Source organism: Jaculus jaculus, chromosome 6 (genome assembly GCF_020740685.1).
Source record: "Jaculus jaculus isolate mJacJac1 chromosome 6, mJacJac1.mat.Y.cur, whole genome shotgun sequence".
In the NCBI taxonomy this organism is placed as follows: domain Eukaryota; kingdom Metazoa; phylum Chordata; class Mammalia; order Rodentia; family Dipodidae; genus Jaculus; species Jaculus jaculus.
Window position 1 is genome coordinate 148,966,512 of NC_059107.1, and position 22,905 is coordinate 148,989,416.

At 42.7% G+C, this 22,905-nt stretch overlaps 1 protein-coding gene across 1 annotated transcript in view; it reads left to right on the plus strand.

Annotated features, from left to right (window-relative positions):
* Positions 1-22,905, plus strand: part of Polr3b (RNA polymerase III subunit B) — a 108,286-nt gene that overhangs the window by 65,599 nt on the left and 19,782 nt on the right. Inside the window, exons 20-23 of the mRNA XM_004650238.2 lie at positions 8,318-8,527; positions 11,835-11,993; positions 13,854-13,971; positions 15,136-15,278. Coding sequence (XP_004650295.1) covers positions 8,318-8,527; positions 11,835-11,993; positions 13,854-13,971; positions 15,136-15,278 — 630 coding nt within the window. The remainder of the gene's footprint in view (positions 1-8,317; positions 8,528-11,834; positions 11,994-13,853; positions 13,972-15,135; positions 15,279-22,905) is intronic.

The following is a 22,905-nucleotide window of genomic DNA, read 5'->3' on the forward strand; positions in this document are numbered from 1 at the left end:
TTTTTTTTTAATCATTTAAGTCCTAGTGCATGTAATCAATTTTCTTTTCCTGTATGCCTGTGGCATGTGTATGACAGGCCATCTCTAGTCTTAAGTGCTACAAGGAGCTTTATGAAAATGTTACAAAACCGTAGAGGGGAACATCTTTGCATTGCCTCGGGTGACCACCAGAATGCAGTCAGGTCAGCCTCTTACCAACTTCCAGCTGCAGCCGACCATTGAGGAATCCTCATTGTTTCTGTAGACAAAAAGTATACATATCTCCTCTCAAGTGTTTATGTTTCCCTTTGGCTGGGTATGAAGAAATAAAATGTGCTGTCCTTGCTACCATTTACCTAAATGATGCGATGGCCGGGCTGCCGGGAATGAATCCAGGTGGGCGTCTGACCACAGCCTATCCATCTCGTGCTTCCATTCGCTGTCATTGGCACACAGGCTGCTCCCGCCTGCGCCAGTGACATGCTGGCTCGTTGCCATACACAGTCCTGCACCCTGTGCGTGACACCAGGGCCATAGTGTCCATCGGGTCCCCAGTCTCACGATGGGGTCCTGGTTGAGACAGCGTACTTTCTGTGCAGAGCCTTCAGCAGAGACGTCTCCTCGTCGCTGACGTCCTTCTTCGTGTGTGTGAGTGTTCACACAGAAGAGCTGCAGCCATCCCGACTCAGTAACGCCTTTTTAAAAATAGGGACTGGACTTGCAGGAAAGAAATGATATTTTTATTTTTGACCCCTCTCCTTCCCCACAGGAAAACAGGCTTCATTGTGGGGCCCAGTGTCTGGAGCATCGGGTTAGTTACCACACACAGCTAAGCAGGATCAGTGTGTACAGAAAGCCAATTCAGTGTCTGTAGAGTTCTTTTGTAGTTTTCTGTGTGAAGGTTTTTTTCCTCGTTTTGTTGTGAGTGTCATTTGCAATTCATTGTCTGTGTTTTCTGAGGTTGGTGTATTCAGCTGCTCTGACCCCGGGTCCTGCACATTTAGCTCCTTGGATACAATCCTCTGACGTTACTGCTGACGCTTGCAAGACAAAAGCCACTGAATATCTTAAGTAATAAAAAAATGCTTTTGTTACTATTTGTTATTATAAAACACCTGACTGGAAAGAAAAGTAACAAGAAAAGTACATTTAAAGTTGGCACACAGCATGGCCACATTTCTTCTGGACACAAATAGCTGCAGGAGTGTGGAACGAGCCTATATGAAAGAGCCCAGAAGGGAAAAGGTCAGTAGAGAGAGAACCCGCAGCAGAGACCCAGTCTATAAAGCCCACAGAGCACTTGGAGTGGGACTTCTCTGAGTCACCTGAACTTCCCGCAGCCCTGGCAGCTTATAACTAAAAGTCACTCTCTCCTATTTTATTTTATTTTTTAAAAATTTTTTAATTTTTATTAACATTTTCCATGATTATAAAAAAATATCCCATGGCAATTCCCTGACACTTTCCCCTTTGAAATTCCATTCTCCATCATATTACCTCCCCATCTCAATCATTGTACTTACATATATACAATATCAACCTTTTAAGTACCCTCCTCCCTTCCTTTCTATTCCCTTTATATCTCCTTTTTAACTTACTGGCCTCTGCTACTAAGTATTTTCCTTTTCATGCAGAAGCCCAATCATCTATAGCTAGGATCCACATATGACTCTCTCCTATTTTGAATAGGATTCATTGCTGAAAACTTTTTAAGTCTCAGGGAATCTGTGCAGAGTTTTTCAATGCAATGCTTACTTGTTATTTATCAGTCTATGTAGGAAGTGAACGACAGTTGCCCAAAGGGTTCACTGAATTTCTAGCCAACCTGGAAAATTTTCCTTAACTCCGTACTCCTCCTCCTGCCCGGAGGATGAAGCTGTAAGTCACCGTCTGTCACCACAGAGAGGCTCACTGAGACTGGCATGGACCACAGAAACACCGTGGGGCCAATGCAGCTTAAAACCTCAGCAGGGCGTGGTTCTTAGGTCTTAGGCCATTTAAATTATTAATAACGTTCAAGTTTCCTTGTTGTATTTCTCTGTGCTACTTTGGATGTGGCTCTGGGTATAGTGACAAGGCTCAGAACAAAAAGTCGGTAGACTTCTGGAAGTGGCAAGGTCCCCAGACCGCTTAGTACTGAGCGCCAAGACTGCAAGCTGGAGCTGCATGGTGTGGGCTTGGTGGCACCAGTGCACAGTTCACACGAGTCACGCCTTCATGTCCTGGCTGTTTTATTAGTTGGCAGTCCCCGGGAGGAGCCGTCTTCTGTTAAAAGGATCGCTCAGTCACTATCGGCTCAGTTAATGAATATGCATCACGTCCCTCCTCCAGCCCCCACCCCAGCTTCCACCAGCCCTTCCCCCTTGAGCTCCTGAGTGCTGGGACTTTCTGTTTTTCAACTCCAGAGCTAATGCGGCCTCTGTTTTTGTTTTCAATAGATTTTGTTCCTAAGCACATCACTTCTACTCTTGTGTTCAGAGTGGGGTGGGGTGGGATGGGATGTGCTGGAAACTCAGATGTTTAAAACACATACTATACAAAGGACTTCATAAAGCTTTGTGTCATTCTCTGCCTCTGTTCCACTTTCTCTTTTAATTGTTACCATATTCTTTCTTTGGGGTGACAAAAGGAAAAAAAATACCTCATGTAATTGCCCATGGCAATTCTGTTTTTATATTCTACAGTTGGTTTAAGATTTATAAAACAATCATAGTGGCTGTATTAGGTATAAGCTTATGCAGTGTTTCCTAAGACTAGACATGTTGGTAATGCACACTTACCTTTTCTTAAGATAAGTATATCTTGGGTATACCCTGTGTTGGTATCTTTTGTTAGCTTAGGTCTCTTACATATGAGATGAGTACACTTCTGCCTTTTATGTGTGGGGTCTTCTAAGTCTCCCTTGTCATGACAGCGAGTGACTGCTTCACACTGAAGTTCGCTGTAGAACAGAGCTGGCGGCAGAACGGGCGACAGTGCAGGGACTGTCCCAGCAGGCTGCTGGGGACTGCACTCAGGGCTTCACTCATTTTAAGCATATGTTCTACCCCTTCTCAGTCCCCAGGCCACCACATTCTCACACGTATTTATTTAAATATATTTAATTTATTTATCTACAATGAGGGAGAATGAATGAGTGTGCCAGAACCTCCAGCCACTGCAGATGAACTACAGAGGTGTGCACCACTTTGTACATCTGGCTTTACGTGGGTACTTGGGAATTGAACCTAGTTTGTTAGGCATTACAGGCAAGTGCCTTAACTGCTGAGCCACCTCTACAGCCCTCATGTGCATTTATTAATCACAGTAGCAATCCTGTGAGTGATGGGCTTTCTTCTGACAAGGAAGCTGAATTCCATTTTGGTGGAGTAACTTATACAATGTTACATTTTCTGTACTATGTAATCTTACCTATGTAAAACTCACTGAATTTCTTAACCAGTGCTAATTTCTGGGGTTGAGAAGATGACTCAGTGGCTCATGACACTTGCTTGCAAAGCCTGCTGGCCCAGGTTCAATTCCCTAGTATCTATGTAAAGCCAGATATATAAAATGGCCCTTATACTCACTTACTGTCTCTGAAATAAATAAATGAAAAAAAATGTATGTGTGTGTGTGTGTGTGGGTGTGTATATGTGTATATATATATGTATATATATATATATATATATGTATGTGTGTGTGTGTATATATATATATATATATATATATATATATATGTATATATATAATATATGGGGAGTTCAAGGTAGGGTCTCACTCTAGCTCAGGCTGACCTGGAATTCACTATGGATTCTCAGGGTGGCCTTGAACTCATGGCAATTCTCCTACCTCTGCCTCCCAAGTGCTGGGATTAAAGGTGTGTGCCACCACGCCTGGAAATAAATGAAATATTTTTTAAAGGTCTCTCTCCTTCCTTCTCTATTTTTACCCAAGCCTTTGTAGATCACAGGCTACCTTCCCAACTAGATTAAAAATGGAAACCATCTTATATATATAACTGTATCCTTGTGCCTAGTATAGTTCCAACTTAAGTAGATGGTATGATAACTAGTAATGTTTTGTAAGTGAACGAATGAGTCTCTGAGCATGCTAAACTGATTAAGAAGAATCCAGGAGAAGATTTCTCTGAAGAAATTGTGAACCGAAGAGTAAATTAGAGAAATTATATAGCTTGGTTTTGAGTTACAATAAAACTGTGGTAATGAAGACAGTGTGATAGCGACAGAAGAGCAGACGTAGGTGATGGGGCAGAGTTAAGAGTTCAGACAGACACGTGCTTGTGGGCAGTCAGTCTCCAGTGTAAGTGTCATAGCAGTTCATTGGGTAAAAGGATCATCTTTCGTAAGATAGGGTTTTCTGTTTATTTGTTTTTTGAGGTAGGGTTTCACTCTAGCCCAGGCTGACCTAGAATTTACTATGTAATCTCAGGGTGACCTCAGCCTCACGGCAGTCCTCCTACCTTTGCCTCCCCAGTGCTGGGATTAAAGACATGGGCTACCACGCCTGGCTGTTGTTTCAGTTTTTTGAGGTAGGGTCTTGCTGACCTGGAATTCACACATAATGGTAGGGTGGCCTCAAACTCATGGCGATCCTCCTACCTCTGCCCTCTGAGTACTGGGATTAAAGGTGTGCACCACCACACCTGGTTCATAAAATAGGTTATACTTTGTATATCAGTATGAAAAAAAAAATCATTATTTCCTTCCTGATACTGTATAATAACACAAAATGGATCATATTCTTAAATGTAAGAGCTAAAATCATAAAACTTGAAGAAGGAAAGCTAAGCTTAGAACAAAAACATGCAACCTATAACAAAAAAAATGGATGAATTGGAATTCCTCCCAATTTTTACTGCTTGAAAGATGCCATTAGGAATAGAAAATTCATGCCTCAAAGTGGAGAAAGAATAGTAATGCAAATATCCGACAAGGGATTTGTATCTAGTGTATATAAAGAACTCTTTGGTAATAAGACGACCCAGTTACAAAGTGGGCAAAACGAACTCGATGTGAGGTACGCAGAGTACTAGTAGGGATGGCCAACATGCCCGTCAGACCGTGTCAGCATAGTTGTCCTATAAATGCTAACTAAAGTTGCCGTGCGGTGCTGGAATGAGTGACATGAAAAGCTTGGCTTTCTAGTATCAGGATGTAGAGCAACCAAAAGGCTGGTGCATTGCAGGTGGGGCTAGGACAGGGTGTGACCACTGCAGACTTCCTGGGCCAGGCAGCTCAGAAATGCTGTGCTCAGGTGCTTACTACGAAGGACTTGCTCCTGAATGTGTGCAGCCCCTTTAAAACTGGAACAAAGGCGCACCAGGCGTTCAGAGCATGTGTTATCTAAATAATAGATAAATACTGTTCAGCAATAAAAAAAGAATGTGGTGACACAATCACTTGTGGGAATCTCAGATCATTGTGCTAATTGAAACAGTTGAATATACATATGGCCCCCATTTATATAAAATTCTAAAAATCACAAAGTAGCCAATAGTGAATTAGAACTCATCAGTGGATCCCTTGGGGTCAGGGGGTGAGATCTTTGGGGGTGTTAGAAATACTCCAGACTGACTAGAGAGATGGCTTAACAGTTAAGGCGCTTCCTGCAAAGCCAGAGGACCCAGGTTCAATTCCCCAGACCCACGTAAGCCAGATGCACAAGGTGGCACATATGTCTGGAGTCTGTTTGCAGTGGCTGGAGGCCGTGGTGTACCTATCCCCTCTCTCTCTGCCTCTTTGTTTCTCTCTCTCTCAAATAAATAAATAAAATGATTTTTTTTAAAAAAGGACATACTCGGGTGTTGCTCTTCGTGGCTTCTCAGCTGTGTATGTCTGTCAGAACTCAGTAGTTTTTCTATGTTAAAGGAATGAAGTTCATTTGATAATGATTAAGATAGGAAGGGAGGGAGAGAGGGAAATGTATCCTTACTTTTTCTATTCCACCTTAAATAAATGCATCTCATTCTTGTTTTACCTACAGCTGTATACCTTGTTGTCCATATTATGACTTAAGAAAGTTATGAAAAACTGGGTTCATAAGAAAAATTAGGTTTTGGTAGTAAGTAAATAAAATTATTGGAGACTGTAGTCACATTAAACTCAGGCCATAGAAGTAAGATACAACTTACTGCATTGGTTATTTTATACATACATAGCCCCTCCCCTTTGTGGTGAGAGGGATTAAACACAAGGGCCTAGTGCATTCTAGGCAGGCGGTCTTCTACTGAACTATAGCCTCCAGTTTATAGTGCTCCTAGAAATGTATATGTACATGTATGTTCCACTAGTGTTTTTTGGAGGTTTTTTTTTTTTTTTTTTGAGGTAGGGTCTCACTAGCTCAGGCTGACCTGGAATTCACTATGTAGTCTCACGGTGGCCTTGAACTCACAGTGATCCTCCTGAGTGCTGGGATTATCTTTTTTTAAAAATTTGTTTATTTGTAAACACAGGAAAAAAAAGAGGGAACAGAAAGAGAATGGGTGTGCCAGGACCTAAGCCTCAGATGTGTCTACCACTTTGTACAGCTAGCTTTACGTGGGTACTGGGGAATTGAACCCAGACCATCAAGCATTAAAATATCACCAATCAATCAGCAGTTTATAGTACAGACTCAAAAGAAAGTTCATGAGGTTCAGTTTGGCTATTGTTTTTCAGCTGAATCTTGATGAATTTTGTAGAAATTTAACTACAAAAGTCATAAAAAGTATAGTGAGATCCTTCAGTATAGTTCACTGGACATTTATTAAGTATCTGTGTGCTTGGCACTGTGCAGGTGAATTTCTTTGGTGCACCCTACAGATTTTATTATTGTCAATGAGCACCGTATCATTGTGCTGCTTGAAAAGATGATTTTCAGCCCAGAATTAAAATCACCCTTGTTTTCTTTCATTTTCTTTCCTTTAAAAAAAAAAAACTTTTATTTATTATTTGTTTCTAAGCGGAAAAGAAGTGAGAGAGAATGGGCACGCCAGGCCTTCTTCCTGTCACTGCAAACGAACTAGATGCTGGCTTTGTGTGGGTAATGGGCGATCTCTCCCGGACCTTCAGACTTTAAGTGCCTTTAACCACTGAGCCACCTCTTCAATGCCTCTTTTTATTCTTTATTTTTTTGGACTGGGGGGAAGCCTTGCACGCACCAGGCAGGTGCTCACTCACTGCACTATAGACCTCCTCCGTACCATTGATGTAGTCGCATGAATTTGAGAAGTTAAGGGAAGTAACTGCAAAGTTCGGGCATGGAGTGGCACTGGGTGTTGGTGGATGTTACTGGGAGGCCATGTGCTTGGGAGGGACAGAGCTTTCGCCTTTCTCATAGTGTTCACATCTCTTCCTACCTCCTCAGCCATTCATGGGGAAGCAAATGCCCAGGAGAATGGGGCTCAGTAGTCCCCATACCACCTCAACTACAAAACATGCCTGGTCTCAACTGTGTGTCCACAAGCCTAAAATACTGAAAGACTTCTCTTTAGACAGGTCATAAATCCCCCCCCACACACACACACACTTTTTTTTTCTTCAAGGTAGGGTTTCTTTCTGGTCCAGGCTGACCTGGAATTAACTATGTAGATCCACCTACCTCTGTCTCCCCAGTGCTGGGATTAAAGGTGTGTGCCACCACACCTGGCTTCCATGGTGTTTTAAAGGAAACAAGAAAGGATTAACATTCACATTTCACCCCAGTTGAAGGTAACCTGGTAGCATACCCTTCCAGGGACCAGTCAGGTGGGAAGCGCTGACTGCCAGGTATGAAGGAACCTATCCTGACTGGATGTGCCCCTGCCTTAGGAGAGGGGACCTGGCCTTTCCTCACTTATCCCCAGTGTTGACACGGAGTAGAGTGATGTTTGATAGCTGTTTAGTCAACAGATTAACAAATCTACCCTTCTCTGCCTTTGCTTGGATTCTTCTTCCTTCTTTCTGTCCCTCTCTCTTTTGCTTTATGTTTACCTGGAACGTATGTTTGTGTGGCCCCTGCCTGTGAGTCCTAGAGAATGTTCCCAGCTTAACAGAACCAAGTCCAGATTTGTGGACTGCCTTACAAAGCTAACTAGTAACAAGCAAAAGTCCTCAAACAGGATCAATTCTATGTCCAACAAGTTGAAATTAAATTGTTACACCTTGATTGTGGTTTTGATTCTTTGTGGGATTTTAAGTATTAGCTTAAAATTTTGCTTTTAAAAGTCACTAGCCTGCACATGGGTTTTACTTTTGAAATGCTTGGCCCGAGGATTTTCTTCATTTTAATTAGCTCAGCTAACGTGTTTAAATTTATTGCTACCTGGTTATTTTACATGAAAGAATGGCGGACGTTGTTTTTTCCACTATCAATAAAGGTACCATTGGATATAACCAGCGGAACAGGATCGACACGCTTATGTATCTGTTAGCATATCCACAAAAGCCCATGGTTAAGACAAAAACCATCGAGTTGATAGAGTTCGAGAAACTGCCAGCTGGACAGAATGCCACTGTGGCTGTGATGAGTTACAGTGGCTATGACATTGAAGATGCTCTCGTCCTAAACAAGGCCTCCCTGGACAGAGGTGAGTGAATCTCCAGAGCCCAACACCGGAAGTACTTTCTGCAGCTAGATAGAGTGGATGATTAATGTGACTGTCACTTGGTGACAAAATGGCAGTGCCAGTGGTTTGAATTTTACAGTGCACAAGCCAGAAGCTCTTACGTCTTGGTGTTGGCTTTGTTTGTTTGTTTTTAAAAAGGTTTTTTGTTGTTTATTTTTATTTATTTATTTGAGAGTGACAGACACAGAGAGAAAGAGGCAGAGAGAGAGAGAATGGGCGCCCCAGGACCTCCAGCCACTGCACATGAACTCCAGATGCGTGCGCCCCTTGTTAGTATCGGGCTAACAAAGGTCCTGGGGAATCAGGCCTCAAACCAGGGTCCTCAGGCTTCACACGCAAGCACTTAACTGCTAAGCCATCTCTCCAGCCCCATTTGTTTATTTTTAATACCTATTTTAATTTATTGCAGCAGACCCTTTTGTTCTTGTATTATTTTATTGGCGACTTGATAGAGTTTTTCAGTGAGAAAAATATGTAAGAGTTTGTCTCTCTTCCAGCAGGAACTAGGAAGTCTATGAAATAAGGGTTAAAACATGTTTAGTAATATATTCAACACCACCTGTGTGAGGGCAGCGGCAGTGTCCAGGTGGGGGTTATTTACTACACTTCTTACCCTGCGAGCTAGGGCGCCTCTCTCTCGCCCAACAACAGAAGGCGGCAGTGCGGACAGACCTTTGCTTGCACAAGTGCTTTTCTGTCTGCTGCTTGGCCATTTGCCCTGCAGACCACCACTTTGTGACCAGCTTGCATCACCTGATCTGCAGGCCGGCTTCTTTATTTATGATCTATCTCTCTCCTCTCAGACATGCCCGCGATGCCTTCCCCTTCCCTTTCTAGTTGCTAGGCAGCCATAATAGTGCTCTGAGACATGTGTCATTGGCATTAATGTTAGCTGCACTTAATTTATGCCTCTTTTTTCCCCTCTAAATGATAACAGCCATGTTTTAAAACTAGCTATTTTCCTTCCTGATTAACTGGTAACATTTGCCTGGAAGTCTGAAGACTGTGATGTCTGTCAGAAACACTACAACACAGTTTGGTGATCACAGAACTGTCCCGTAGCTCTGAAGCCAGCACCTGTAGATGAGATATTCATTTGCTCTGAGAAGAGAAGAGAATGTGTTTCATTGCTTGCAGCTCGATTCGCACAGCACTTAATGGCTGCTGTGTGATGTTCGCACACCAGCTGGCTCTGAGCTGCCCTTTATCATGGCTGTGCAGTGTACTGGAACCGGATGACTAAGAACTAATCGAAGACTTAGGGTGTCCTTGTCTACCATGCGATGACAGAGTTTAGTCCATCCCATAGTCTTTCAAGTTTCAGAAAAGCCACATGGAAGCACTGAGACTTAGGGAATCCATTGATTTTTTTTTTTTTTCTCTTGATTTTCTAAACTCACACTCTCGGACTACTTGAAAGAGTTCTCCTTTGGGTGAGAAGTCCTTCATGAAGGGGTTCCCCGTCATTCATGAATTTCATTAGCCATATCTGGTAATGTATTCTTGAGACATTTTGTACTCAGGTGGCTCTGCCACAGCTCACTGTATCCCAAAAAGGTAAGCGTGGGACTCTAGTTTAAAGTGACTGGCCAAGGGAGAAAGAAAGAAATATAGCCACAGAATCTTGGAAATAACATTTTTTAACGTTACCTTTTTTGGGTAGCTTTTTAATTTTTTTCTTTGGCTTTTTTAAAAAATTTTTCGAGGTAGGGTCTACTCTGGCCCAGACTGACCTGGAATTCACTATGTAATCTCGGGGGGCCTTGAACTCACGGCAGTCCTCCTACCTCTGCCTCCTGAGTGCTGGGATTAAAGGCGTGCACCACCATGCCCAGCTTTTTTTTTTTTTTAATTTTTATTAACATTTTCCATGATTATAAAATATATCCCATGGTAATTCCCTCCCTCCCCACCCCCACTTTTTTTTTTTTTACAAGGTTTAGTAGTTGAATATTTTGTCTTCTCCAAGGGTTTTTCTACTGTCCATTTTGTTTATTTTGTGTGTGGAGGTCAAATGTTGTTCCCTCCAGCTGCCATCCACCTTTCTTCTGAGACAGGGTCTCCAGTAGGCCTGGAGCTTAAAGTCGCCTAGACTGACTGGCCAGTCAGGGCTCCTCTGCCTTCCCAGCACTGAGATGGCAAGCACAGGCTGCCATCCCTGGGGATCAAGCTTAGGTTCTCGCACTTACAAGGCAAGCACTTTATCAACTGAGACATCTCCCCAGCCCCGATTTGCATAATTTCTATATTTTATATATACTTGAGAGAGAGTGACTACGAGTATGCCAGGGCCTCTTGGCAATGCAAACAAACTAGATGCATGTGCACTTTGTATATCGGGCTCTATGTGGGTATTGGGAAATCAGGCTTTGCAAGCAAGCACCGTTAGCTGCTGAGCCATCTCTCCAGCCCCCCTGCATGTTTTTTAAAATGTTGGTTTCACAGCTGTTCCTTTGTCCACCAGACTAATGCAATCAAAAAATATAAAGTAAACTAACCTTTAAGAAAGAAGTAAACTATCTCTCCTATCAAAATCATCTGATTGGTCTTTTAAAATAATGTTTTTATTTATTTGTGTGAGAAGGCAGGGCTTCTTGTTGCTGCAAATGAAATCTAAATGTGTACGTTACTTTGCATGTCTGGCTTTAGATGGTGGGAATCAACCCTGGGAAGCAGGCTTTGCAAGCAACTACATTTAACCACTACACCATCTCCCCAGCCTTAATTGTGTCTTTTTATTTCTCTCTTAATGTGGAGGGAAAAAATTCTGTTTATTTGTGTGCTTTCTTGGGTCTAACCATAAGTGCAAAACTCGGGAAAACTCTTCAGGGAGGCTTAGAGAACTTTACATCCAAGGTTTGCATACCAAGGGCCTGGCTTGGGAGTTGATGGACTTGGTTTGTTCTCTGTTCTTCTGCCAACTTCCTGGAAGACTGTGGCAGTTGACTCACAGAGAGTACCTGTAAAAGAGAAGGATTACCCAGCTGATTTCTAAGGCTCTTTTAGATTCTGTTATTCTGCGGCTGTGTCACTCATAGATTTCTCTCACCTTCCTCCAACATGACCTCCTAGATAGCATGCTGGAAAATGGTGCGCTTGCTGTCCAGGTTATTAGATTGTTGCTTGGTTTTTTGCTAGTCCTAGATTATCAAATTACAAAGTAGCATGGGGTTTTCTGGAAATGCAAGGTGACTTTTGAAATAGCATAAAATGCATATTCTCTCTTTTATATTACTAGTGCTTCTTACCAGTTTGGGTTTCATTTTAGGCTTTGGGCGTTGCCTTGTATATAAAAATGCTAAATGTACATTGAAACGATATACCAATCAGACTTTTGATAAGGTGATGGGACCCATGTTGGATGCTGCAACGAGGAAACCCATCTGGCGACATGAAATTTTAGATGCAGATGGCATTTGTTCTCCAGGTAAAAGCTTTTAAAACATAATAAACTTTAATGCATCCTTTTTGCAATTCTGAGAGTTATTCAACAGTATTTCTGACTAGTTGGCAAACAACATAAAACAACAACCTGTAATACCGCTGTCTCAACTCAACCTGGATGGTCATTTTTAGTGATTCTCTTTCCAAACTTTCTGTACATTATGATTTTTTTGAGGCGGGGGTGGGGAGGGGTTGAGGTAGGGCCTTATTCAAGCCCAGGCTGACCTGGAATTCACTATGTAGTCTTAGGCTGGCCTCAAACTCACAGTGATCCTTCTATCTCTGCCTCCCAAGTGCTGGGATTAAAGGCATGCATCACCACACCTGGCATTGTATTTCAGTCAGGTTTGCATTGCTGGCAGAAATCACCCGACCAAAGAGCAGCTTGTGGGTAAAAAGGTTTATTTTGACTTACACACTCGAGGGGAAACTCCATGATGGCAGGGAAAATGATGGCATGAACAGAGGGTGGACGTCATCTCTTGGGCAACATAAGATAGATAACAGCGACAGAAGAGTGTGACAAACACTGGCAAGAGGACACTAGCTATAACACCCATAAGCCCTCCCCCCCAACAATACACTGCCTCCAGGGGGTATTAAATTCAAATTGCCATTAGCTGGGTACCTAGCACTCAGAACACGTACGTTTATGGAGTATACCTGAATCAAACCACCACACATTGGTATTTCTTCTTTTTTTCTTCTTTCTTTCTTCCCTCCCTCCCTCCCTCCCTTTCTTTATTTGAGTCATAGAGAGGGAGAGAGAGGTAGAGAGAGAATAGGTGTGCCAGAGCCTCTAGCCACTGCAAACGAACTCCATATGCATGTGCCACCATGTGCATCTGGCTTACGTGGGACCTGGACAATCAAACCTGGGTCCTTAGTCTTCACAGGCATGCACCTTAATCACTAAGTCATGTCTCCAGCCCCCCCTTTTTTTTCAATTATTTATTTATTTTCAAGCAGAGAGAGAGAGAGAGAGAGAGAGAGAGAGAGAGAGAGAGAATGGATTCACCAGGGCCTCCAGCCACTGCAAGCAAACTCCAGATGCATGCGCCATCTTGTGCATCTGGCTTAAATATATGGGAACTGGGGAATCTAACCTGACTTGTTAGCCTTTGCAGGAAAGCACCTTAGCTTCTGAGCCATCTCTTCAGCCTGTGATATTTCTTAATTGATGGCATCTTAGTCTTACTTTAGAATCGTCTTTCCTTAAAAGATGTGACTCAGCACACAGCCCTCACTCCATTGATCTAACAGGGAAGGGTGGGAGACTGACATTGAGCAAAGGATCACACAAGTATAAGTCCAATTGCATAGCTTAGGGAATCATTTAGGTAGTTGTGCAAGTGTTCTATGATAAGAAGTTTTAATCTACTGAGAAAGGGAGCTGAAATCTGAAGGTGGGCAAGGACTGAGAATGTGGAGAATGCTTTCTAAGCAAGGCCAGAAGCTGTGCAGGTGACTTGGAATTTGGTAACTGAGGTCAGTGTGGACAAGAGCACAGGGCAGTGTTGTTATTTTGTCGCTGTCCAAGGCAACATGATTGAAATACCTGTAGATAAGAAGTGGTCCAAACCTGGCTTAACACACGAAGACATATATAAACCTGAAAGTGTGTTTTGCTTGATTATGTAGACCCTTAACTCTGTTTCTCATCTATTCACACTATTTTTTTAAGCTGATTTTTTTAGTGGCTTACAAAATTGCATTTGACCCCATTGAGCTCTTGCTTCCACTATGAGATGAACCAAGTCTAACCACATAGTTTTGTGCCCCAGTGATCTTTGCATTGTACACAGACAGTAACAGTGTGTCTACTGACCTTCTCTTTTCTTAGGTGAGAAGGTAGAGAACAAGCAAGTGCTCGTAAACAAGTCCATGCCCACAGTAACTCAGATTCCCTTGGAAGGAAGCAACGTGCCTCAGCAACCACAGTACAAGGATGTGCCCATAACGTAGGTATTGACTGTGCCTTGGTAAGACATGGAATGGTTGAAAAGAACTGATGGGGACAATTATAAGTTACCTTTTCTGGACTTTGGGCTGTATAACTTCATTAAGAAAACTGAGTAAATTCTGAATGACAATATTACATGTGGGAAGGGATGGGCTGGACCTCTGAGACCCTCACAGTCTTTCCTCAGCACCCTCAGTATGTCTTTGGCCTTTACCTTGCACTTACAGCAGGCCCATGTTTCTAGAAAATCATTTCTTACTCTCTGAGACATACTGTCCTTGTTTGGCCATCTTGCATTGGTCAGGCTGCTCCATCTACCTTGCCTGGTCACCTCTGTGACAGTGCTTGACACTCCTCCTGTCTCGGCTACCACTGCCATCCCAGCTCCTAGCAGTTGATATCTCCCTGGGCCTCTCCTGGTCTTCACACTACTGACAGCTTGACCATTCTCCCATCTTCCTTGTTGGATGCAAACTCCTTTTGTGCAGGAGATGTGTTCCTTGGATGTCTGTGTATTATGGGCCAGCAGGGATCTGACTTAGGACAGTCTTCATAGTGCCCATTGTCTGAAAGCACCTAAGAGGCAGTGTGTGATGTGATGAGACGTGATGTGATGTGATGTGGTGAAATGTGGTAATGTAAAAGGATTAAAGGATTTGCAAAAGTGATTAAGAACTTGGAGATGGATCTGACGGGCTTCCTCTCAAATCCCAGCTCCAATCCATGAGGCAGGTGCCCTAGGACAAGAGTCTCAGCATCTCTGGGCATTTGTAATACTAATATAAGGCTATTGAGAGGATTAAATTATGCTAGGACTACCTCATAATAAATGTGTAAGAGTGCAAAAGGGAAATAATAAAATCTGAAGTTTTCTTTGAGGTAAGGTCTCGTTCTCATCTGGGCTGACCTGGAGCTTACTATGTAGACTCAGAGTGGCATCGAACTCATAGCGATCCTCTTACTTCTGCTTCCCAAGTGCTGGGACTAAAGGCATGTGCAAAATCTGAATTTAATGTTTAAAATGAAAGTGCCTTTTCAAAGCACAAGATGAGAATGTCAAAATATGTTGTGGTAGGATTTAATAGAATATTATGTATGTGAATGATAAGTTCACAGACAATAGTTTGAAAATGGTTGTAGTGACTTTCTCTGTCCATGTTAGCTACAAAGGTTCGACAGATTCCTACATTGAAAAGGTGATGATCTCTTCCAATGCTGAAGATGCTTTTCTGATCAAGATGCTTTTGCGACAAACAAGACGGCCAGAGATTGGAGACAAATTCAGCAGCCGTCACGGACAAAAAGGTAATTGTTTGGTTCCTCAGCCAGTTCACAAACTATATGTGCTAAAGAACTGACTAACTGCGTATATGATATATTCCATAACATCTCTCTACTCTAGGTGTTTGAAAATTATTACATTGTTATCAAAATGAATGTTTTATTTCTCAGATTAACCTGTTTATATTTGAACATATTTAAAAATATATGAGGTAAGCCGGGCGTGGTGGCGCACGCCTTTAATCCCAGCACTCGGGAGGCAGAGGTAGGAGGATCGCCGTGAGTTCGAGGCCACCCTGAGACTACATAGTGAATTCCAGGTCAGCCTGAGCCAGAGTGAGACCCTGCCTCGAAAAAACCAAAAAAAAAAAAAAAATATATATATATATATATGAGGTAGAATTGCTTATCTTACCAGTTTATTTGATTCTGTGCCCCAAATTATAATCCAGATATTAATACCTATTGTAGTACATGTGATAATAATAGTTGTGCTTATGATTTTTTTTCTTGTGAAAAGCACATTTTTGACCACGTTGTTTTGCTGGCTCACTCAGATGTCAGCTTAGAAAGTCCTTTGTCTGTCAGTCTGTTTATTGAACAGCTGAAGTTCAGAGCCGAGTTTTCAGTGACCAATCAGGAGTGCATAGCCAGTTGGCTGCTGAGCTGGTATCTGAGGCAGGTCTCCCGACTTCCCAACACAGAGGTCACTGTGTGGCGCTCCGTCTCAGACACTTGATCTCACTGCGAACTCCTCTCACTGAGGGTTGCTGCTCAGGTTGTCACCTACCTATGGTATTGCTTTGTTTTTCTTCAAGACACATAGCATGGCACCACTACTAATAAGATCATTTTCTTCAGTAGGACGTTGGTTTATTCAGTGAGCATAGTATTGAAGAATGGAAAGTTTATCCAGGGTTCCCTGTCTCGGCGTGGATGCTGAGCTTTAAGCATGGCAATACTTCCTTCTTTAGCACTAACTGCCTGGCCGGGACCTCAGCACTTTACACAGCCTTGCTCACTTGCATCACACTGTGCTGGGGAGTGGGCGCTCTCTGTCGTCATTATCCTCATTTTACAAATGATGATAGAAGCACAGAGAGCAACAGCTTTCCCAAGGCCACACATTTTGTGGCAGAATTGAATTCTGAACCTGGGCCGCGTGGCTTCACAGTCCAAGATTCTGACTAGGCTCCAGGCCACCCTGACTGCTGGACCGTCCATGCTAGGCGTGGCACAGTGGCTGCTCGAGAGGTGGCAGCAGCGGGCATGGATTCTGGAGCCCCTCCTTCCCTGAGATGTGTCTCTTCTACTTTTCAACCTTGATTCTTTCCGTTGCTTCTGAATTAAGTTGTGTCTTGTTCATGAATTAGTGTAACAAGAACTGCCTATTATGCTGATTTCAACTTTTTGCCAAGCAGATGTACCAAATACTAGAGTTTAGTCAGATAAATCCAGCCATGGTTGTCATTCTGCCAGTGAAAGTATTTCAGACTGAGCTAACAGCATTTCATCAAAAGCATTTTTAGTTTAGTAGACAGAAGCAAGATGATTCTATCAATATTTTTTAACTGCCTTGAGGTTCTTGTGTTCTCTGAGCTTGTTAGTGAGAATAAGCTCTGTACAGTGAAACATTTCCTCCTTTGCTCTTGCTCATGCCATTTCTAGAGGTGCTTCTGAGTTATTCTGGGGTAGCCGTGGTAACTGTAGCCTCATTTAATATGGTCTTGTCTCCCTTGAAATATTATTCAGACAAGATCAAAACTTGACATCTTAGAAAAGTAAACATTCTTTACAAAAATTTCATACTGTAAGAGTATCCCATTCTGAATCAATTTCAACTTAAAAAAAGCCCACGTTCTTATCTTTCTTCCGTTAGGATATTGTGCAAAGAGTTGGAGATTTGTAAACATGTCATGATTATCTGCTGGGTCCTTCTCCACTAGACTTCTTGAGGGCAGAAACCTTACCCTTATGCTCTCCATCCAGCCTGATATACTCTTCTTGTAGCAGACACTGGCCAGGTACTTGGTAATGGTCAAATACCTGAGTAAATAAGTTAGTGGATTTAAGCCTCCTTCAAACAAGCTTCTCTCCTTTTGAGGGGTGACTGTCCTCAGGCTGCTTTTTGCACACCATGTGAGTTCCTCTACATGCTTGGACAAGGCCAAGCTATTGAAATGAACCCCACTTACTAGGAAGCTCTGCAAACACAGGCCTCTCTCAAGTGAAATGTCAGAAAGGCTTTGTGTGGTAGCAGTTTTTCACAGTGTTAATATGATAGGGATAACCTTCACCAACAGCAGAGCTGTCTAACACGCTGTGACCTGAGACCATGGGTTTAGAGCTCTGTTTACTCTTAGGACCTCTAACTACATGTCTCTCAGAACCGAGGGAAGTCCTCCCAAGGCAGGTGACCTTTCACTTGGAGTGAGGAGTTTGTCTTACTGGTTTTCTTTCTCCAGATGGTTTTTAATCCAAGGGTAAAAACCTTCTTATTAGCCAATATTCCCCTGATAGTCCTTTCTTCTTACAGTTTCATATTTATTGCAAAGCTTGGTGGGAGGCATAAATGGAATCAAACCAACAGAAAAACAAGAAGTGTAAACTTTAACAGAATAGTAGAAAGAATGACATAGAACTATTAACAACATAAATTTTACACTTCACGCATAATTTTTTTTTTTCCTCTCTGCCAGCCCCTGGCCATGGCTCATTAAATTGTTGAGAAAAGATCATGGGAAATAAATATTTTGAGATCATTTATATATGAACATCTTATCTTCAAACTTGATTTGTACTTTGGGATATAATATTCCAGTTTGAAAGCTTTCTCAAAGGATTTGGATGGCATTGTTACAGTGCCTGTGGACCTCACTCATGTAACTGCACTGTCACTAAATTCTTGAGTATCATCGTGGAGTGGAATCTCATAGGCCTTTCTTTCACTCTTTATACTGCGTGATTGTGTACCCTCCTGGTCTAGTTCATGCCTTTCAAGTCTAGGACATTTTCTTAATATTCTATCTCATTGGCAACTTCCTCCTCATTTTTCCCATACCCTTTCTGGCTTCTCTTGAGTCAGATGCCAGATCTTTCAGTTCAGGTTCATAATGCTGTTATTGCGCCCCCATTGTCCATTCTCTCTCTCTCTCTCTCTCTCTCCTCTGTAAGAAGCTTGATCAGCTTTGTTTTGTAGGTTTTTTAAACTCAATTTCTATTTCTATTTTATATTTGATGTATTCTCTTTTTATGCCAGTGAGTATATCTTTTTAGTTCTGGAGGGTTTTTTTTTTTAATATTTTTATTTATTTATTTGACAAGGAGAAAGAGAGAGAGAGAGAGAATGGCCATGCCAGGGACCCCTTACCACTTCAGATGAACTTCAGGCACATGTACCACTTTATACATCTGTCTTTATGTGGGTGCTGGGGAATTGAACCCAGACTATCAGACTTTGTAAGCAAGTGCCTTTTTCTGCTACCCTGACCTGTTCTGGCTGCTGTGTTGTAAAGAGACTCTGAGGACAAGGAGTGACAGCAAGACTGTTGCACTTTCTCTGTAGAGAGGTTGATTTTTATTTTAGTTTACTTTTTACTGAATGGTACCAAGAACAAAATAGTTCCCTGTTGTGCTTTTCTTTCCCACCACCAGCTCTTCCAGGTGTTATCTTCAGTAACACCGTCTGCCTGGCTTCTTGTTGTTGTTTTGTTTTGCTTTTTGAGATACTCACTCATGGGCCTGGAGCTCACCACTTAGGCTAGATGGACTGGCCAGTGAGCCCCTAGGACTGTCCTGTCTTTGTCCCCCAGTGCTGGAGTCACAGGCATTTACCGTCACACCTGGCATGCTGCGTGGGTTGTGGGGATTGGATTCAGGTCCTTATGCTTGCAAGGCAAACGCTTTACCAATTGAACTATCTTCTTAGGCCATAGTTAATCTTTCATCTGGGTAGATGTTGTAACTGAGGTTTGCCACTTCCATCTTTGCCTTGCATGTCACCATTTGACACACGAGACATGATATTGACTATAAAGTTCTTTTCACTTACGAAGAAAACCCTAAAAATTCAAACATCCCAATAAATTTATTAAAGCAATTGTATATGTTGCTATTAAATACCCAGAAAGTCTTTCTAGGTAGCTCAAATATATCTCAAGTTCATTGAGGTTACAACTCCCAGAGCACCCATTCTGCATATAATATATTTACTTGGTATGTTGGTGGAATATTTATTAAGTATCTTAATGTTCATTGATGCCATTGGATATTATGCCTTACAAGCACAAGGACCTGAGTTTGATCCCCAACTCCCCTATAAAAGTCAAGCATGTACAAGCGTGTGCCTGTAATCCTTGGGGAGGTGGAGACAGGAGGATCCTGGGGATTGCTGACCAGTCAGTATAGCCTCATTGGTGGGTTCCAGGTCAGTGAGAGACCCTGCCTAAAAGTGCTCCTGAGGATATCACCTGGGATTTTTCTGTGTACCACAGAAAAAAAGGAAGGGAGGGAGAGAAAGGAAGGAAGGAGAAATGAGAAGAGGAAATGGAATGCCTTATCCAAAATGGCACCAAAAGTTTTAGCCCTTAAGACAGATAATTCCTTGTCTTTTTTTTTCTTTTTCTTTTTTTTCCCAAGGCAGGGTCTTGCTGTAGACCAGGCTGACCTGGAGTTCACTCTGTAGTCTCTGGCTGGCCTTGAACTCACAGTGATCCTCCTACCTCAGCCCTTGAGTGCTAGGATTAAAGGCATGTACCACCACACCTGGCCCCCATGTCTTAATCTAATTTGTTCTGGTATGACTAGAATACCTAAACTGGGCAATTTATAAGAACAGGGATTTGTTTCTTACAATTCAAGAAGCTGGGAAATTAAGGCCAAGAGGCTCACTCACGTCTGTGATAGTTAATCTTGCCAGCTTGATGGTGTTTTGAATCACAGTGGATATAAACCTCTGGGCCTGTCTGTAAGGGAGTTTCTAGATTAAGTTGAGGTGGGAAGACCCATCCTAACTGTGGGTAGCATGGGCTGGGGCTCCTGGGCTGTGCAGAAAGGAAGGCATGAGCTGAGCCCCAGCATTCATCACTCGGTTCCTGACTGTGATTGGCCGCCCCCTGCTCCTGCCACCAGGCTTTCCCACCCTGACAGACTATGTTCTCGGCTGCTCTTATCAAGTATTTACTTACAAGTTTGAGAAAAGTAACTAATAGGTATCTGTTAACAGTTTTCTTACTGCATCATTTCATGGTAGACAGAGGAGGGGCAAAGTCGCACGCTAGAGAAGAAAGCAAGAGGTAGAATTCACAGACTTTTGCTTTTTAATTTCTGAGATAGTATCTCATTGTAGTCCAGGTTCATCTGGAACTCACACTGTAGTCCCAGGCTAGCTTCAAACTCAAAGCGATCATTGTACCCCTGCCTCCCCAGTGCTGGAGTTAAAGGTGTGTGCCACCAGGCCTGGCTTTGTTTTTTGTTTTTTTTTCTCTTCGAGGTAGGGTCCCACTCTAGTCTGGGCTGACCTGGAACTCCCTCTGTAGTCCCAGGCTGGCCTCAGACTCACAGCAGTCCACCTGTCTCTGCTTTCTGTGCACTAGACCTCATAGACTTTTATAATCGGCATTAATCCATTCATGAGGCGGAACCTTCATGACCTAACCACCTGCATAAGGGCCCAGCTCTCAACACTGTTGTACCGGGGGCACATTTCCAGCACATACCACAGGCCACAGCACTTCCCAGCCCTAACAGCCCACACGTCCCCTGCAGCTTTTCCAATCACAATAACTAAACACACATGCCCGCTCCATGTCAGCTTGCAAACAATAACCTCCCTATTTGACAGGCGCCAGAAAATGATTTGCTCATATGCAAGTCACCATTGCACACTCAGGACTGTGTTGGGCTCTCTAAAGGGATAAAAAGGAATTGTTATGGACTCAGTAATTTGAGGTAGTGATGAATGCCAGTGCCCATGAGAAGTTGACTGACCACCTTGAGGCACAAAAAAAAATCAGCGAAAAGATTGTATACTTCATTACTAAGTTGCATGGTAAAAATCATTACTGATAAAGTTTACTTTATTGTGGATGGGAATCTCATAGAGTTCAAAGACCTTTTAGAAGTTTTGTCTAATCCATCTTCCCAGTGTGAGGATTCCTGTATTTTTTTTTAATTGGTTGGTTGACTTGTGAGCAGAGAGCAAGCGCAAGCACCAGAGCGTGGGTGAGTCAGGGCTTCTTACCACTGCAAATGAGCCCCAGATGCATGTGGTCTTTTTGTATCTTGCTTTACATGGGTCCTGGGGAATTGGGCCCAGGCCAACAGGCTTTGCAAGCAGATGTCTTTAACTGCTGAGCCATCTCCACAGCCCAGGATTCCTTTTGGAGTACTTTTGGCAGATGGTTTTCCATACTCGGGAGCCTGTCAGGGAGGCCCCATTGCTTTCTGGAGCAGCCTGCTTCCTAGTGGCACCATTCTGTTGTCTTGAATCTGAGGGACACTTTCTCTGATTTACCCGTTTTCCCTGTCATGTGGGCCATACTACACAGATACAGTCCCCTTTTCTTCACAGTCACCTTGTCTTCAGTGTTTAAAGAAGGACTTGAGGTTGAAAAAGCAGAGGGTGGGGGGTTGGGGCAACAGATAGGTAGAGACCTTGAGTGGTCCCCCTGTCTTTGAAATGGAAGTATTTCCAAGGGGTTGTTACAGGTGGGTATAATGGTGGTGTAAAGCAGTCAGTCAGCAAAGGTGAGGTACTGTCAGTTCTTTCCTGGCTCTTCTCCAGCAGCCTGGAGAGTAGGTGAGATTTGAACTTGGAGGACAACGATAGAGAAGTAAAAGAAAATGGATACAACAGAGAGGAACAATCAGTGGGACTAGCTGACTGCCTCAGATAGTGAGAGAAAGGGAGAGGGAGAGAGAGAGGAAGAGAGACATAGATAAAAGGCCAAAGTGGCTGTGGTTTTAAGTCTGGCAAAGATGGCGCCCATCTCCAAGCAGCTTTGTGTTTCACTGAACTGGAGATTAATGACAGGAGAACATGGGCCTCCATCATCTCAACTTCTTCGGTTGGTAACTTGACAATTTACTGAGCTTTTAGTGCACCAATGGACATTTTGGAAATACACAAGAGTAAAACAAGAGTGACACACAGGATATCTACTCTCCTGGAAGTAAACAAAAATATGGATACAATAGTCAATTGAAGTAGTGATAACGGCTAAGTAAAGAGACTGGTTTGGGCATAGGAGGTATACTTGAGATTGACATTCAAAAGCAGTCTCAGAGCTGAGAACTGAAGCGTAGTAAAAAGAAGCCAGCCAAACAAAAAGTTGAGGAGAATTAAGTTCTAAGGCAGAAAGAACCTTGAAGACCGAATCCCTGAGGCATTTAGTAAGTTTGTTGTATTCAGGGAACAGAAAAAATTTGTGCCTGAGAACAGCATAAATTTGTTGTTCTTGGTGTTCAGAAAAAGACATGGCCCTACAGATTGCCTGATTATATCTCAGACAATGTTGCTGTTAGGAATTCCTTTTGTTTGTGTATAATGTGCAGATTGCATTTCTGTGCCTAATACCTCTTAAAATCACCTCTCCAACCATTAGAGAAGACTTGAAAATTAAGTCTCACAGAACATGAGTGTCTCTCCCAC